The sequence below is a fragment of the Neopelma chrysocephalum genome, unplaced genomic scaffold (assembly GCF_003984885.1).
Source record: "Neopelma chrysocephalum unplaced genomic scaffold, ASM398488v2 Primary Assembly neopelma1_75, whole genome shotgun sequence".
In the NCBI taxonomy this organism is placed as follows: Eukaryota; Metazoa; Chordata; class Aves; order Passeriformes; family Pipridae; genus Neopelma; species Neopelma chrysocephalum.
This window is the reverse complement of record NW_020897736.1, coordinates 6,382,118-6,399,623: the sequence shown is the minus strand read 5'-3', so window position 1 is coordinate 6,399,623 and position 17,506 is coordinate 6,382,118. Positions and strand designations below refer to the sequence as shown.

At 44.7% G+C, this 17,506-nt stretch overlaps 1 protein-coding gene across 1 annotated transcript; it reads left to right on the top strand.

Annotated features, from left to right (window-relative positions):
* The first annotated feature begins 6,235 nt into the window (after positions 1–6,235).
* TLNRD1 (talin rod domain containing 1) lies at positions 6,236–13,654 on the top strand. The gene has a single exon (XM_027688534.1). The coding sequence runs from the start codon at positions 6,779–6,781 to the stop codon at positions 7,844–7,846; it is 1,068 nt and encodes a 355-aa protein (XP_027544335.1). The 5' UTR covers positions 6,236–6,778; the 3' UTR covers positions 7,847–13,654.
* Positions 13,655–17,506: the final 3,852 nt, after the last annotated feature.

Sequence of the window (17,506 nt, the reverse complement as noted above, 5' to 3'; positions counted from 1 at the left end):
GTTTTTACCATAAAATAAGTCTTTACCCTGAATTTGTGTTATCCTGTGCATGCACATTTTATAAATTAAAATGTATTGACTGGATGGAGATGTTCGACAAATGACATGATAGCTTTGTATCAATACCCATCTGATCAGGTTTGGGGAGGGAGCATGACCCTGACTGTCTAGTCATCTGCAATAAAGCTATACACTGTGATCCTTAAATTCAGAAACACCACAGAATGTTCCTGTTATTACTCATCTTACTGCAAGACTTGCTACAAATCTGTGCTGGTTAAAACTATGTACCAGTTACACAATTTAAAGTTACCCAATTAAGAAAAGAATTACATTAAATCAATGTCAAAGAAGGTTTGCACAGTTCCCACAGGAATTCCATTTATAGTCTAATTTTCACAATCTAAATGAAATTAATTTTGTAGTCCCAATTTAATTTTAGGTTTACAGGTCAGTTTTGGCACCTACATCTAATGTAAGTAATACATTACATGAACTTCTGATGAATTAGAGGTGCTAGGCTTAAACTGTTAATGATCAACAGCTCTCCTCACTGAACATTCAGGCCCAACGAGCACAGTGTAGGATCAGAGACTCCTGTAAAAACATCTATTAAATTTCTCTCATGATATATAGTCAAGGAGGACAGGAAGGGGAGCAACCCAAACCCTTCTGTAGTGTATTACAGCTGGAGGACAGAACGTACCACCAAAAGTGCAATTCAGGAAGGGTGGGCCCTTACACATTTTGTTCAAAATACTGCATTCTCCTTTGATCTCAAAAAACCCAGATCTAAGAGTCTGAAGGGAGAGCCTTGGATTCTTGTTTATGCTGGACCACGGGAATCAGCAGCTTTTACCACTCTTCCATTAAGTGCTTCTGAGTTTCAAAGCAACTGACCTACAAACCTGCACCTGGCCCCTCTCACTTGCTCTGGGGAGGGAGAATGGACACAAGGAGCTACTTCACACCTAATGCTCTCCCAGGCACCAACCTCACAACACAGGAGGTGCAGGATGGATATCCACATATGCAGATGGTAGATAAGAACATGAAGCAGAAAGCCATTACTGGCTGTATCCACATAAAATATGGCACAGGCACAAGAGGAGTTTTGTAGTTGCATTTTCCTTTTCATAAAAATGTGTCTCTTTTCCATGTCGATGTATTAAATATCCATGGTAACAGCAGGGGATAACCAATCGATTATATACGGCAAGTGGTGAAAACAACAGTGCAATAAATGGTGAAGAAAAGGACAACAAAACAAAAACCTCTTTTGCTGAATTATCTTTCAGCTGAGAAGCAGGAGCCAACCAGTATTCTGACACAACTGGGATATTTACATTACTGGTGTCTATGTAATGAACTTGTTCTTACCTTTGATACTGTGTTTTTGACTATGTCATATTAAAAAAAAACAAACACAAAGTGCCACATCAGAACACCAAGGTTAAACCTGTATGCAAAAGCCCACCCATTTTTCTAAAAGCCGTTTATTTATAGACAACAGAAGAAGAAACAAAACTTGTGGCTGTTTGCACTTTGCTGTTCCAAGTGCCCAGTTAAACGTTCCTCCAGATCTCTAGCTGTCTTTTTTTGCTACACACAGACCAAGTTCTTGGGTTGCATCCCCAGTGTATCAACCATGGCTACCTCTACAGACTTGAGACAGACCCAAACCTCACAGTTTTAGTCTCTCATGAAGTACTGGCTCTAAGAACTGACCACAAAACACTTAGTTAGCACCAAAATATTTAACACAAAATAGATCCTAAGAACAATAATCCAGTTAACACACTTGCCTTTCCTTCTGTATGACTTACCTTTCCATTGCTGAAGAAAGGAAGGCCCAGCTTCTTCCAGCCTCTTCTGCAAAGTCTGACTCTGTGTTAAATTATTTCTTCCATCTGTCTCTGCCGACTATCCTCCTTTGATTTTTAGCTCAGCCAGACAAACCAGCTGCATCCCTCAGAACTGGAGCTATCATTCCTGTAATTACCACCTCGTGGGTTTAGTCACATATAGCTGACACAGGGGAACCACTGAATTGCCTTTTATTCCTTCATCAGCTAGCTCCCTATTAAGTTAGATCAATACATCCATAGAGGAAAGTAATATAAAGTAGCATAACCCACTGTATAGTAACTTCCTCTCACCAACCTGGCCACATACAGTGTTCATAAAATTATTACAACTTGGTATTCTTCAGCTATTACTCAACAGTGGCTACACTGGCAAAAATCAATTCTTCCTTCACAAAAAAATATTTTACTAAGCAATAAAAGGGTCAAGTCATGTCAGATGATTCAGGAAAGAAGACTTCAGCCTCCAGTTTCTGTTGTACTAAGCACAATGCAAAATAAAGATCAATGTGACAAAAGAAGAGCTCATACAAGTAAGCCAATCTTCTGTACACTACTAAGCCACATTAAAAAGCCTTTTAATCCCTTGTATCTGACAATGCCTGCTGGTTTGAACCCCAGAGAGTTATTTCACTTAGACTCTGTCACTGAAATCTTTTTAAAGCCAAGCATGGCCACCTGATTTTCATGTCTTCCAGGTCTTTCTACCAATTCAGCAAGCTGCCCAAGTCCTGTGGATCACCTTTGCACTCAGCAGCCATGAAATAAATGGCTATGCACACATTCTCCTTGAAAGAGATATGCAGAACACTTATGAAGGAAATACCCACCCCAAACATGACCGAGTAAAAGTTTCCTCCTAAATCACACAGAAACATGTGCTGGCACTTTAAAGCATGTAACTAGCTGATCCTCAGTTCTGCTCAGATTACCAGCCCAAGAGAATCTGCCTCCAAGACTGCCTTTTGGAATAAGACTTTGTTCATGGTAAACCCAGACTAGGAGTGATTTTGTACCCAGCCAGGCTGCAGTCTGTAGGAAGGATCTAACAGGCAGCTGCTCCAGGAAACGCCACTTCCATGGTAAAAATGACCAAATAAGGTGGTATTTTCTACATTATTTTTTCAAACAGCAAAGGTCAGGTTACTCATGTAGGAGAGCTGAACACCCAGAGCTACTATGGGAGGAGAATGGCATTTGCCAAGAGTGCCTTGGAGGCTGTCCACGTGCAACACAGGACAATAATTACCTGTTTTCCCCATTCCTAATACTGAGGCGGATAAGCACTGGATCAGTCTTGTGGATGGATTAAAGGAGCTCAAAGAATATTTGCTTCGTATTACAGCAGTTACTAAGAGCTCTGGTGGCCCTGTCAGCTGATAGGAATGGCCACAGCTAAGGCCCAGCTGTGTTCCCGTGGAAGAAGGCTGGTGGAGGAGCCACGCAGGACCTGTCCAAACCAAGGATCTCTCTGCTTTGTCCTTGGGGAATGGCACAAATCACACAGATCATCATGGCAGGCAGCAGCATCTAAAAATGGAAAAGATTATTAGGTCATGTAACACCTCTTCTAGCCAGGGGTGAGACCTACGTTCTCTAAAATGAAGTCTTTCAAACCCTAATTAAATGTAGTCAATCCTCATTAAAGATAAACTAGGTTAATATTTATGAGAAGCATTCCTTGTGCTGTATACTATCTCACCTCACTTAAGGACATATCTGGAAATCTTTTTGAAATAGTTTAGCTGGATTCTTCTGCCCATTGATTTTTATTTTTCAGACTATTCTGAAATCATTCCTATTTATACTTTTGAAAACAAGTTACTGGCAGTAAGCCAAAATTGTTTAGGCCTAAATCATGACCTTCCTTTCAACTGCTATAATCTGACTCAAGTAAACAAAATTTCCCTCACACTGTTTTTGTGAGGAGGGATGGGTGGAGAACTGCCCTATTTTTGACACACCCATAGACCAGTATCTGCCCCTTTCCTCAAGCCTGGCTCTATGGCAAGGGCTTCCCCCACCCCCCAAATGTGTATATCCTGTTAACCCTCCACTTTGACATCTGTGTTCATCCTGCTCACGGCCCACTCTACAAGTAGGGAGCCAAGGGTTCCCCTAGCTAATGATTGAAAATATACACAAATAAAATTGTCTGAAGCTCTTTAAATGTATGGAATCCATTAGGTGGGCTGGGTTTGTGCCACAACATCGTTGGATCTGGCCTGCAACTGCAAGCGAGGAGTTTGGTCCCATTTCCACTTATTTCAAGGTCACTTATACCCTTGCAGTAGTATGACTGTAGCAGGATGTTAACTGTGAATCGAGGTAAATGTATTTCTGGATTTCTGTAGGCTGCTAAATGCATTCTAAATGCCTAGAATTAGAAGCCTGACTTAAAAAGGGAATTCTGATTGAAAGGAGAAAAATAATATTATTATTTAGGTGCAGCTTAAGCTGCAGCAAAATACGTAGCAAACGTAAGATGTGACTTCAACGTGGACTTTAATTTAGTGTTGATTTGATGGGGTTCAGGATTATGTTGATGGAAATACTGTATAACAGGACAGAATCTGATGCGTGGGATATAAATGTTCTCATCATCATCATTTACCAAACTATACATTCCCTTTGGAAGCATCCCAGGCAGCATTAAACCCATCTTTTTGTAACTTGTTCCAGCCCAATTAGTAATTTTAATTTTATTACTGTTTAATGGCATTTACATGAATGCCTCAGATTTACTGTGTGTTAACATCTTTGACAAGAACCATCTAATAAAGTTCTTGATGTGCTGCAGAATGGAAACAGGCCAGAGAAAGTCTTTCTGTACACAGCAGTGTCAGTAGGTTTACATTTTCCCTGCTAAAGTCTAACAAACAGTAACCAGTGCTCGAAAACGATGACAGAGACACGAGAGGAACGAACCAAATTCATCTTCATTGGTTTAAAAACTGGGTCAAGGCCAGTGCTGAGGGCACTATTTCTGTGTAAATAAAGATGCAGCAATATCCCATCCCGCGTGTACAGCACCCACGACAGCCAGCTGGGCACCTGGGGCAGCCGGAGCCCCCCGGGGTGCGGTGCGGCGGGCCCGCGGTGACACAGGCTCTGACCCGCCCAGGTTGACACACGCAACGGCTTCTTCTACCTGGACCGGGACCGGGACATCCCGACACGGGCGCTCCCCGGCGCGCCGGGGACAGGGACGGGAGCTCCGACCGCAACGCCGCACTTACCTGGCGGGCTGCCCGGGGCAGGGGCCGGCCGGGGAGCGGCACCCGGGGCGTCTCAGCCCCGGCGGCTGGAAGGGGGGCGGCTCCTCCGTTCCCCCCGCGGCATCTCCTCCGTGTCCGACATCCGAGCGCAGGACGCGCCACCGCCCACCCGGCAGGCGCTCCCCGGCTGCCTCTCGCATTTCTCCCACCGGCCTCTCCCTCCAGCACCCCCGGCTGTTTATTTGTTCAGCGAGCCCCTGCAATCCCCCGCTCGGCGGGGCCGGGGCAGCGCCCGCGGCGGGCGGGCGGGCGGTGCCGGCGCTGCTGCCCCCTCCGCCTGGGAGGAGCGAGCGGCGGCGGGCGCGGAGCGGCGGCGGGGGGAGGGCAGGATTTAAACGAAGGGCGGTGACACCGCACAAAAGATTTCGATAGGCTCAAGTGAGGTTACAGCAAAGGCAGCGGGGCGGGGGAGCTCCCCCAGAGCCGTGCAGCGTCTGGCTGGCAGCGCCGTCGCAGCCGCCGCTTCCCAGTAGTTTGTCTGAAAGCCTGAGAAAGGGAATTTAAACGAAGATTTCCTCCCCTTCTTCTTTTTATCTTTTTCTTTTTTTTTAATTTTTTTTTTTCCCTGGGAGTTGGCGGCTCAGCCAGGGAAGATGGCAGGAGGAGCGTCAGGCCGGGCGGGTCGCAGCATCCGCGGCTGCAGCCCGCGGCCACCACCCTTGTTTGCGGGAAGAGCCTAAGTTGGTGCGGCGGCGGCCACGGCGGGAGCCGGCGAGGAGGGCCCGGGGGCGCAGGGGATGGACCGCGGCGGCGGGGACCGAGCGCGCAGCGGCCGCGTGAATGATCGCGGCAGGAAGGAGTGAGGCAGCGGCAAAGGAAGGGGAACGGATCCGCCCGCCCGCCCCAGCACCCGGATCCGGTGGAGCTTTTAATATTTTTTTTTTTTACCCCCCTCTCTTCTGTTTTTTTTTTTCCCCTTTCCCCCCCCCCCGCCGTCCCCCGTGTCCCGGCTCCCCGCCGTGCCCCTCTCCCCTCCCGGCCCGGCTCCCCGCGGGTGCGCGGCGGGGCCGTGCGGGGCGGGCGGGCCACACCCTCCGCGGCGCTTCCTGCGAGCCGGGGCCGCGGCGGGCGCCGGGGGCGGCACATGGTGCGCAGCCGCCGCCCCTCCGGCCCCTGCGAGCTGCGCCCGGCGGGCGCTCCCCGACCGGAGGCGCCGGGGCCGCGGTAGCAACTTGGAGGGCTGCGCCCCTGCCCCAACTCCGCGCGGCGGCGGCGCGTCCCTGAGGGATTCCGGCTGCTGGAGGGAACTTCGCGCAGGATCCCCGCGGCCGGCGAGCACGGACGAGGTGCTGGGAAGGGAAGGGAAGGCGAGCCAGCGTGCGAAAAGGAAAGGAAGAAATAGATATTTGTAACTAAAGGATGCCGGACCGGGGCCCGGGGGCGCCCGGCGAGCGCCGCCCCGCCGCGGGAGCGCCGTAGGAGCGGAGGCTGGAGCGGGGCGGGCGCCCCGGCCGAGCTCGCTCCCCGCAACAGCGGCAGCCCCGGCGCCCAGAGCCTTTTCTTGCCTCCCGGCGATTAATGGAATGATGTTGCGGAAAAGGCAGAGCGATCCTGCCGGGCTCAGTCGGGACTGCGCGGGCGGCGGAGGCGGCGGCAGCGGGGTAGCGAGCGGCATGCGAGTGCCCCCCCGGCGCTATGGCTAGCGGTGGCTCCGGCAAGTCCAGCAGCGAGGTCTCCGGCGGCGGCATCCCCAGCAGCAGCTCCCTGCAGAGGAAGAAGCTCATCTCTATCTGCGACCACTGCAAGATCAAGATGCAACTGGTGGCCGATCTGCTTCTGCTGTCGAGCGAGACCAGGCCGGTGAACACCGAGAGTCTGTCTGTCTTCGGTGAGTCCTTTGAGAAGTGCAGGGACACGATCATTGCCAGGACCAAAGGACTCTCCATCTTGACCCATGACGTCCAGAGCCAGCTCAACATGGGACGCTTCGGGGAGGTGGGGGAAAGCCTGATGGAGATGGGGGAGCTGGTGGTCTCCCTGACCGAATGCTCTGCCCACGCTGCCTACCTGGCTGCAGTGGAGACTCCGGGGGCCCAGCCTGCTATGCCTGGCTTGGTGGATCGCTACAAGGTGACCCGATGTAGGCATGAGGTGGAGCACGGCTGCGGGGTCTTGAAGACCACCCCTTTGGCAGATATGAGCCCTCAGCTCCTGCTGGAGGTTTCTCAGAACATGTCCAAGAACTTGAAATTCCTGACAGATGCCTGTGTGCTGGCCAGTGAGAAATCCAAGGATAAATTTGCTAAGGAGCAGTTCAAACTCAGTGTCAAATGTATGAGCACGAGCGCCTCTGCCCTCTTGGCGTGTGTCAAGGAGGTCAAGACCTCGCCCAGCGAGCTGACCAGGAACCGGTGCGTCTTGTTCAGTGGACCTTTGGTGCAGTCTGTCTATGCTCTGGTGGGCTTTGCCACTGAGCCCCAGTTTTTGGGTAAAGCTGCCACCATTAATCCAGAGGGCAAAGCTGTGCAAACTGCCATCCTAGGAGGAGCCATGAGTGTGGTATCTGCTTGTGTGCTCCTGACCCAATGCCTCAGGGATATAGCCCAACACCCCGAAAGTAGCACCAAAATGAGCGATTACAGGGAAAGGTTGAGGAACTCAGCTTGCGCCGTCTCGGATGGTTGCAACCTGCTATCTCAGGCACTAAGAGAAAGATCTTCACCCAGGACTTTACCGCCAGTGAACTCCAATTCTGTGAATTAACCCCCACATCTTCTGTTTAGATCCCAGTCATTGCTAAAGGAAAATAATATCCCACCTCCTCACCCTTTTTTTGTATACCAAAGAATTTGCTTGGATGAGCCCAATCCTTTGATTTTGTGTGGTGAAGAAGCAGAACATATTCAAAGTATATGTACTAATAAAGGTAGCCAGTTTTGGCTTCTTTTTATTTTACTTTAAAGTTAAGCAAGTATCTGCAGATAAATTTTTCTTTATTCAACAAGGTCTTCACACAAATGGTAATAACTGTTTCAAAGTTTTTATATTTGGGGAGGTGGGGGTATCTTAAAAAAACGGAGAAAAAAAAGAGCTTTAATCGCGCTGGGTGCGGTTTTTAAAGTTTGTCTTGTCTTGTCTTCCGAATTTCCCTTCTAAATTTTGCTGTTCGGTTGTGCAGGAAAAAGGTTACCTCAGTTCTCACTCATTTAAAAAAATGAAAAAACCCAACAACACATAGATGATGGATGTAGCTACTATTTTGTTTGTTTTTGTTTTGTATGACTTTTTTTATTTTGCATCAAGTGTTAGGTTAGAAGTGCATTTGGTGTGTAGGAGTGGAAGGACTGGAGGTTGTGATTATGTTTTCCATGTGTTGATTTCCAAACTGGGGGAAAAGCTACTGTGAGTGTTTAAACAAACAAACAAAATTACACTATAACAAAAGTGATTTTTAATTTTTTTCCAATGTCAGTTTTTATCTTGCATGTACTGGAGTATTTATTTCATCTATTAAAATGTTATGTTTCTCAGATGCCTTTCTGTGAATCTCTTAATACTTGAATAATTGAACAACTAGGCCTGTTTGCATTGTATGTCATTTCCCCCAGGGAATGGGTGGTACAAACCTAACTGGAGTTCTAGACAGCAGCATACAGGCTTCAATTCAGTTCTTTTATTTTTATAAATACTGTCCCTCCCCCAGTACTACCCCTCCTCCTCAGGAGCCTCTGACAGAGCTACTCCAGTTGTATCTGTGGACAGCTGGGCAGTGCTGCATACACTTGGATTGCTTGGCAGTGGAATTGCTCTGCACTGGGATTGCTCTGCGGAGCGCTGGTGGTGTCTGCAGCAGGGCACAGCCTGGCTTTGTTTGTCTTTATCAGCATTCGGTGTTATCTTTTGAGTTTTGTGTTTTAACTCTTGCTGATGTTGGTGGGCCATCTGTGTGTTAAATTTGTGACTTTCCATATTACTTCCTGAAAGACTTCACCCTGCTGGATGGCCGTGCGTGTTCTATGTGTCTGCTCGGGATTGTGAAGGTTTGCTGGAGTGGGCTCTGTATTTTTCAGAGGTTTGTGTTGAAACTCCTCAGTAGAGATTTCTGTCAAAGCAGTTTGAGGTTGATGTTACAGATTACAGGAAAAGATAGCCAGCTTTTGAGGCCAGTCTACCTCCACTTGAATTCCTTGGGAACTGAGGGTGGACCTTAGTGAGTCCACCTTAGTGGACCATAGCATACTGCTGTAGTTCCAATAGTTGCAGTGGTGAATTTTTTCCAGCCTAGTCTTTGTGGACCCATGGGATCTGTTGCCTTCTATGTGTTGTGTTAAAGGGAAATAGAAGAGCAAGTCTTCTGCAAGGAGGTTTTGTTTGACTGCCCTGCTCCATTGCATAATTGTGGGGTTTTTTAATGGATCTGCAAATTGAGCAATGTTGAAAGCTATTGGAGAACACACCTTAAAATGTTGCTACCACGGCTTAAAACTTAAGTTAAAGGTACTGTCTTATTTATTCCTTTGAAGAAGGTAACCTTTGGGTTTTGGGTATGGAACAGCCCTGGAGTAGTAAAAGGTCTTCCATTTACAGCATTATTGTTTCTCCTGCATATGATGCTTTACTTAAGTGGAGTGAAACAAATAATGCCCTGTGAACCCAGCAGTATGTGCTGCAGAGGCGTGGATGTCCACATCTACGTGGTGTAGTATACAAGTATAAAGTACTCTTACTGTTTTTTCATGAATAAATTCGTGCACACGATGTTCTAACTTTGACTTAGATGCCTCCGCAGGTATTTCCTCAGAGGCTCTCACGTGTGCACGGACAAACGTTTTCCCATCTGTATGGCAGGAACAGCTGTAGGACTCTGGAGGGATTCACAGGAGGTCAAGGCCATCTACGGGGAGGTCCTGTGTCTCTGTGGTGTTTGGGGTTGTCTGTCCCTTGTATCTCCTTGCCTCATAGCGTGTTTCCGCGGAAGCCGAGACTCCCTCCCAATCGACCCTTCCTCCTTTTCCGCAGTCGCTCTGTGGGGAAGGAGGAAAAAGGGACTGTAGCACACGTAATGCTTTCAGGATGTACTATCTTCTGCGGCTGCACACAGGAGGTGAGGAACCAGCTCCACCCTTCCTTTGCATAGATCCTGGATGGTGCAGAACTTCGTGTGGGACGTGCAGGGATGGTGCTGAGGAGCTGCAGGGCAGTGCTGTGCAGAGAGGGCACATGGCATCCTTTAGCTCCAGGTCTTTTGAGTTACTGTGACCTACATTGGTGAGGCCTCCTCCTTGCAGATATAAACCAGAGGATTCTGAAGGGCAGCTCTGCAGCGTATGACAGAAAAAAGTGGCGTCCCACTGGCTCTTTTGATGTTTCTACTTAATAATTTTTGGTGCTGCTGAACTAATTAGGTTCTTTTTGATTCATTTATACATTATTGAGGTTATATGGATCACAGTACAGCCTCCTTATTACCTCTGCATATGAAAGGCAATATATTATTAACGATGATAGTGCCGATCTTTGTTGTGGTAAGATCTTGTTTTAAGTGGTTTAGTGCAATTTTTGTTTTAACAAGGATATTGCAGATTCTTTCCCCCTTTCTTATTATATTTTCAAGTGAGGTACATGCATAAATATATAAATAAATACGTATCTTCTTTGTTCTTTAACACTGAAGGAAAACAAATCTCCCTTTGCTTTTGAGCTGTGTGAGTTTTGGAAGGGTTTAGTTTTATAAAATAAAATGTGAAATGTAGCCAGGCTATGATTTTGCTTAACAGGCTGCTTAAATATATATATATATATATATATATATGTACATACAAATAGTAAATTCACCAAAGTAACTTACTGTGACATTTTGAAACAATAGTAATTTTAACAGTTCAAAATGTTGTCATTTCTTTCAAGAGTAGAACTCACACAAAGGGAGCCATGAGCTGCTCCCTGGCCTCAGCTCAAGAGAGTATCTGTCAGAATCTGTGCTATTCATGTAATTAGCACAACAAAGCTCAAAAAAAAGGCTTTTGATACAAACAAGCACAACTTTTTATGCACTCTGACTAAACGATTAACAGGAAAGTGTCTATATATACATATGCATATTGTAGCATTTTCTGAGCTGAAAGAGTGGGGTTCCACTATTAAATATGAATATACATCTATTTTAAATGCCATAGTGCCACATTTATAAAGAATGTATATTGTGCTAATTTATTTGGAATTTATTCCTATAGAATATGAATTCTGATACAAGACATTATTTCAGTAGGTATATTCATGTTTGTTTACTTTGTACTCTCTGGGACAAAAAAAATACAAAATGGACAAGTTTTCAGGGTGCACTCACAGGCCCCATCAAGGTCACTGATTACCACTTGGCATCATATTTCAGGCCCTTGTTGCCCAAATGCTTACACACCATTTAGGTCAGCAGGTAGTGTCACTATTTCACCATGGGCTTAGACAAGCAACAGACACGTTTTCTGATCTGGAATCTTGATGATTTTTGACAAAAGAAAAGGTTTTGTGGTGCTTATATCACATATATAGTAGATTAGTAGTGCATTTAATAAAAGGGTTAACTTATTTCTAAAGATATTATGCAATGCACATTTGTAGCCAAAAACAACACTGTCCCCACCAAAAGAGAATTAAGCTTACTTCTTAAATGTAATAACTTTTTAATAGGGAAGAAGTTGTCACCTTTGTATTGTCTGTGGATTTGATACTATCTTTTGGTTGCTGCTTCAGCACAGGGAAGTTCATTGTTGATGTAATACAGCAGCTGAATCTCTGAGATTGAGGTCACAGCAGTGTGTTTTCTGATTCTAAAAAAAGTAAGTTCTGTAAGACAACCAGTAAACTAGCAGCAAAATGCTATTGAAAAGCAAGTGCACTATTTAAGGGAACTTGCAAATGTAAAGCCATGTTATTTTTCAAAACTAAGAAAAAAAAGACCATGGGTCAGATAATTCCCTTTACTTTTTACCACAGGAAATGATCAAAGTAGCAGAAAATCTGCTCTTTTTGGCCAAACTTCTGTCAGAGACAGAAGGGGTCGAGCCAACACATGGTGTATGCAGCCTTGCAGCAAGAGAGGGGATGTGGCTGATGGGAAAGGAGGTGGGACCAGAGAAAATCTGTAGGGTAATACCTCTTATTAAACCCACAGGAATTTTCCTATTCTAGATAAAACAGAGGCTGATCCAATAAAGCAAATCTCAAACAACGCGACCTTTCTTCCCGGGCTGCTGGAAGCCTGTGGATGAGGACGTGGGGCTGGGAGCGTTTGGGATGCTCTGAGCTGAGCAGCTGTGCTGCTGTGGGGAACCAGGAGTCTCTAGGGTGGCCCTAAGATGTGTAAGAAGTACAGGCACAATGTGTACCTGCCAGAACAGTTTGGTGGGAAACGAAGGGGTTGGGTTTTATCTTTTTTTTTTTTCTTTCTTCCCTATCAGGCTCTTTCCAGACTTTACAAGCAGAAGCAGATGGTAGGGGCCAGTACATTTTACTTCTTTGTTCTTGCTGCCTGTGAAAGGTGCCAGATGGGCAATGATAAAGATAGAAATTCTCTTCCTGTAGCCCAGGGATAGCGGAAAATGCAGAGCTTCAAGGCTGCCCTAGCCTCACAGGATTACCATAACATGTTTTTTTGGGCCCACTGTTTCTCTCTTTGATTTTTCGCCAAGAAAATGACAGAAAATCCCAGTGGCAATTTGACAGGGGCATTGAGAACCATTGAAGTGTTTCCCATAGGACACCAAACCACCACCAGGTTTGGATCACTTACAACTGGGCCAAAAAGTAGAAAGGCTAAGTATGAAGTGCGAGGCCAGATCCTTCATATGACTAACTCAGAAAATTAAATACTGTGTACTCTGAGAGGTGTTTATTTACTTGGGAATTAGAATTATCAAAATTTTTATATAGAATAGTTCAGAGTTACATTTAATTAACATAATTAGCAGTATTCTGAAACATTTTCTTAATGAAGACAGACATCTATGGACATGAAGGGCCTCATCCATGACTCAATGAAATGTGTAATTAAATATTAATGTTTCCCAAGCTATGTTAAAATGTTAAGGGTTGTTTTGTGTGGTAAAGCAAGGCATTTCATATTGATTTTTATTAATCTGAATATTTTCCTAGAACTGGTTTTATTGTACTAGAGTCCTTTGAACTTAAGGGGGTGTTTTTGTTTTGTTTTTTTAAAACCACACAGTGTATGATGCTATATTTCAACAAAGTCAAAAGCAGCATTTCAAGATTAATGCAGAGATTCCTGGGGTCTTCTGTCAGCTTGCCAGGCTCTTGTTCCTGTTCTAACTTAATTTTTTATAATTTCCTTTTATGTTAATAAAGGCTTCTTGTGGCTGTAAAAGTTGAAGTTGTCTCACTCCATAGACAGCCTGGTTCTTATGTAGATACTATTTATATTATTTAGAAATCCTGCTGGTTGCCAGATGGAGCTCTTTTGGGTTTTATGTTAAATACTTGGAAAGCTAAATAGCTTGATTTTCCTCTCCTCCCTCCCTTCCTTCCTCAACAAAATAAATAAATACTTGAAAAGTGATTACTAACAAGTTGCTTAACTTCAGTTTTAAAACCAAATTAGTTTGAGGTGAAGTGACTGCAAGTATGAGATACCTCAGAGCAGTAGGATTTTGATACAGTTTGACTTACCTACCAGGATTTTAAACCAAGAGTTTTTCTCCAGTTTTGTTTGGGCAGCAGGAACCTGAACTTTAGTCTAAGGATGGAGAACCCTGAGAAGCAGAGAACACAGCCCTGGATCCTGCAGCAGCGTTTCTTGCAGGATCTGTACCTCAGGTGGAAACCCCAAGATGGGCTTAGACTGCAGTGGCTGTTTGGATTGCTGGAAATCACTGGCAGGGTGTGGTTCTGTGCTGTGCTGGCCTGCTGTGAGCCATCTGTATCCTGGGATTAGTTTAACCAGCCTTTGGGTGACCGACAGTCTCTGCGGTAGCTCCAGTGCCTCTCGCTCCCTGCTCTGAGCATTTGGGTGAGTCAGTGAGGAGGAGAGATTTGACATCAGGTTCTCCATCACCAGCATGGCATCACCATCGTAGTATGGGCACAAGGAGCCCATATTGATGCTAGACTGGGCTCATAATGAGGTGTTTTATCCCCCTGAACTTTGGGGTTCTTCACTTTTCGATTCATTCTGCCAGCTGAGTTCACAGGGTCTGTCTTAGTGCACAGAGCACCAGCAGCAGAGCCAGGCCAGGTCTGGTGGGCTTTGTCTGGATTTTAGCAATTGTGAGGCTTCATTTGGTTGAAATTCACACAAACTGCTGAGTAGGAATATTTCCCAAAAGCACAGTGCCTGTTGGGTACTGTGGCGCTGATGAACTGAGGGACCTCTGTTTCATACTGAATGCATACAAGGTGTTCCCCCAGGTCATGCAGAAGTTGCTTGGGAAGCACTGGGAGTCAATGTCCCACTAATCATAATTCTGTTGTTGTCAATTTACAGAATGTCAATAGAGCAATTTTGGCCTCCAGGGTTATGTTTTTAAAGTGCAGAGTAAAAAATTGCCCTTTCCTAGTCAATTTTTTTGAGTATGTATTGATTCTGTCTGGTTCACATTACATATAGGAAGTCTCTCAAATTGCCAGGCGTGCTGTTCAGGTGTGCTTTGGGCCCTGTTTGCATTCTGAACATGCAAACTCTGGAAAAAAGGGAGAAAAGTCATCTAGATCTGTATGTACAATGTGAATAATTACAGGCCCTGTAGCACTTCTGAACTGGCGTGCTGTTAATGCTTTGGTCTTAAGTGACTCAAATTTAGTCAATGTTAAAAAATTTACTTTCTCTTTAAAAATTTACTATGAAATCAATCTGTTCTGGCAATATTAGGTTCATAGTTCCAAAACTTTATCCCCTTTTATCATCTTAAAGTAGCCATTGGTCTGAAACTTTGCAATCTCTGTGTCTGGCTTAAAAAATGAAAAGGAAATTGAGCTGTATAATTCAGTTTTAGTATTTTTAAAAGCTTTAAAGCTAATGAGTTGACCTATTTTCAAATTACAGAGCATGGAAAAATAGTGGGTGTATTCTTTTTCATGTTGAAGTGAGCTATTGTTTCTCTGCTCATAATTAAAAACTCACTTTTTAGAAACTCGGATTGGTCCTAGGCATTGTAAGAAAGTCCATAAGCAAAACTGTCTGCGTGAAATTTCCTTAATACTGACTTTAGGACTGACTCATTCAGGACCTGTAATCTTATCTTGTCTTGTCTTACAAGAGTATTAGGGGAGTTTGTCCCAACAGCCTGTAAATGGAACTGGAAGTATCTGAGTAGGCTGAAGAGCAGTTGTAGAAATGAGCAGTACAAGCTCCAGAGACAAGAGTACTGTCTTTGAAACTTCAGAGGTAGCTGCTAGTGGCTGGGGCACTGCAGGTTGTAATACTCTCCAAAAGTCACAGTGAAATGTAGGACTGAAAAAAGCTGTGAGCAAGAGAGGTTTGTTTCAAAGTGAGGGCGCAACTTGTAGTTTTGAATGGGAAAAAAATGAAAATATTTGGTCAGAACTGTAAGAGTATTTAGGGGCTTAACTCCCATTGATTTTCAGTGGGGGCTATGTCTGGGTGTTTTGTGGACTTGGTCATTTGTGATGAACTTCGAATGCCCGTGGTTTTAAAATTAATTATGGGATGTTGCGGTAGAGCTTTACTGAAACTCTATAAAGGTATGAATTTGCAGCTGAAGTACCAATGTGGGCCATAATTCTTTTCTTGCCATCCTGACCTTTCCCGGTGGGTTACAAGCTCTTGTTATCCCTGTAGGCGCCCTGGCTGGCAATCAGCCAGAGGCCCAGCTCTGCCTTATGTGTCTCGTGTGGTTGCCAGATGCCAGCGTTGTGCATCTCACTTTCACATCAGAATCACAGGTTTCACCTCCGTCCCTCCACCCTCTGCTCCTGGTGCAACACCCAGATGTGGAGAAGAGATCCCTTTGTACTCTGTGCACGTTCTTCCCATCCAGGCCATGTACACAGAGATAATTCCCGCCAACCGAGGCCCAGATCATACATTAGGAACGTACCTGTTCTTTCTCTATGCGAATTCCAGCCACCTCAGCACCACATCCTTTCGAAATAGGTCTTGAAGAGTTGCCCACGATCCACATTCCCTGGAACTGCATTTCACACACACAGTTTGCCAGAGAGCTCTAATGCTGCTCAGAAAGAAGGGTAATCTGACTTAGGTATTTATGAGGTGATTTTAGCTGGGGTTGTGGCAGGAGAGCTGGATACCAGGGGATGTAGGTTAGTGGCTGGCTTAAAGTTATAGCAGCTCTAGGTGCCCTTTCCCCAAGAGTAGCATTTGGGCTTTTGTGTGGCATTTTCTGCCTCTCTTTTAACTAACTATACTGTTTGCTAATGTGTATTGAGTTAATCTGCAGCTTTGAGTTCAGTTAGGAATAGGTAGCATCTGAATTTACACCACTCTGTAAAATCTAATTTATTGATGAATCTCCTATAACTTTCCTATGTTGGACCCTGAGGCTTCTTTTAAAATTGGTCTTGCTACAAGTTTGTTGTTTACCAAAATGACCTTCATTTTCTCTCTGAAGAAAATAACCCTAAACCAAACCCTACTTGGTGTATTTATCCACTTTCCTACCTATCTGCCTTTTATGGACAGTTTCAAGATAATTAGGTGAAAATCACTTTCTTTGAAAAGTAATTTTACTCCTAAATTTTAAAGTCATAGTCTGAAACTTGTGAGCACTTTGTTTTGTATGTGATTAAAGCCACATCTGTTCATTGGGTGGAGGAGAGGGAGAAGCATGCTTTTCTATCTTGGTACATAAGATAACAAAAGGCCAAATGTTCTTCTTTGATTCTCTTACACAGGAGTACCACAGTACACAGAAATGCCTGGCTGCACCAGTAATGCTGGTTTGGACACTGAGTATCCTTTTGACTACAGGCCCAGAACTTTGCAGTCATTTATACTGGAGGAAAAAAGAAAAATCTGTTGAAGGACCCCGTTAGTACATTATATTGTTCTGAATTAGGTTTGGTTTTGTTTAAAACAAGGAAGCTCAAATCAGAATTATGTGCCAATTCTTTATAAGATCCCACTCATTTGGCAAAGGAATTGCATTAATTACATGTTGTTTTCTGTACTGTGTCATTACAGAAGAAAGAGCACATGCTGCACTTCTGAATGAAATAATTCACTCACATCTTTGAAGCCTTTGCTGTATTTTTCCCTTTTCCTTTGAAAATAATGGTGGTCTTTCCCTGGATAAAGACTTTCCCTGGATGATAAATATCCTTTGCAATTGTACAACGGTGCTCAGAAACTTGAGTAAAACAGACTTCTAAAAACTAGTAAATTTATCTGATAGAAACATGATAAAAAGAGTCAAAGTACTTTTTTAAAGC

Excerpts from the sequence above, each read along its gene's own strand:
- TLNRD1 (XM_027688534.1), top strand. The coding sequence starts at position 6,779 with ATGGCTAGCGGTGGCTCCGGCAAGTCCAGCAGCGAGGTCTCCGGCGGC.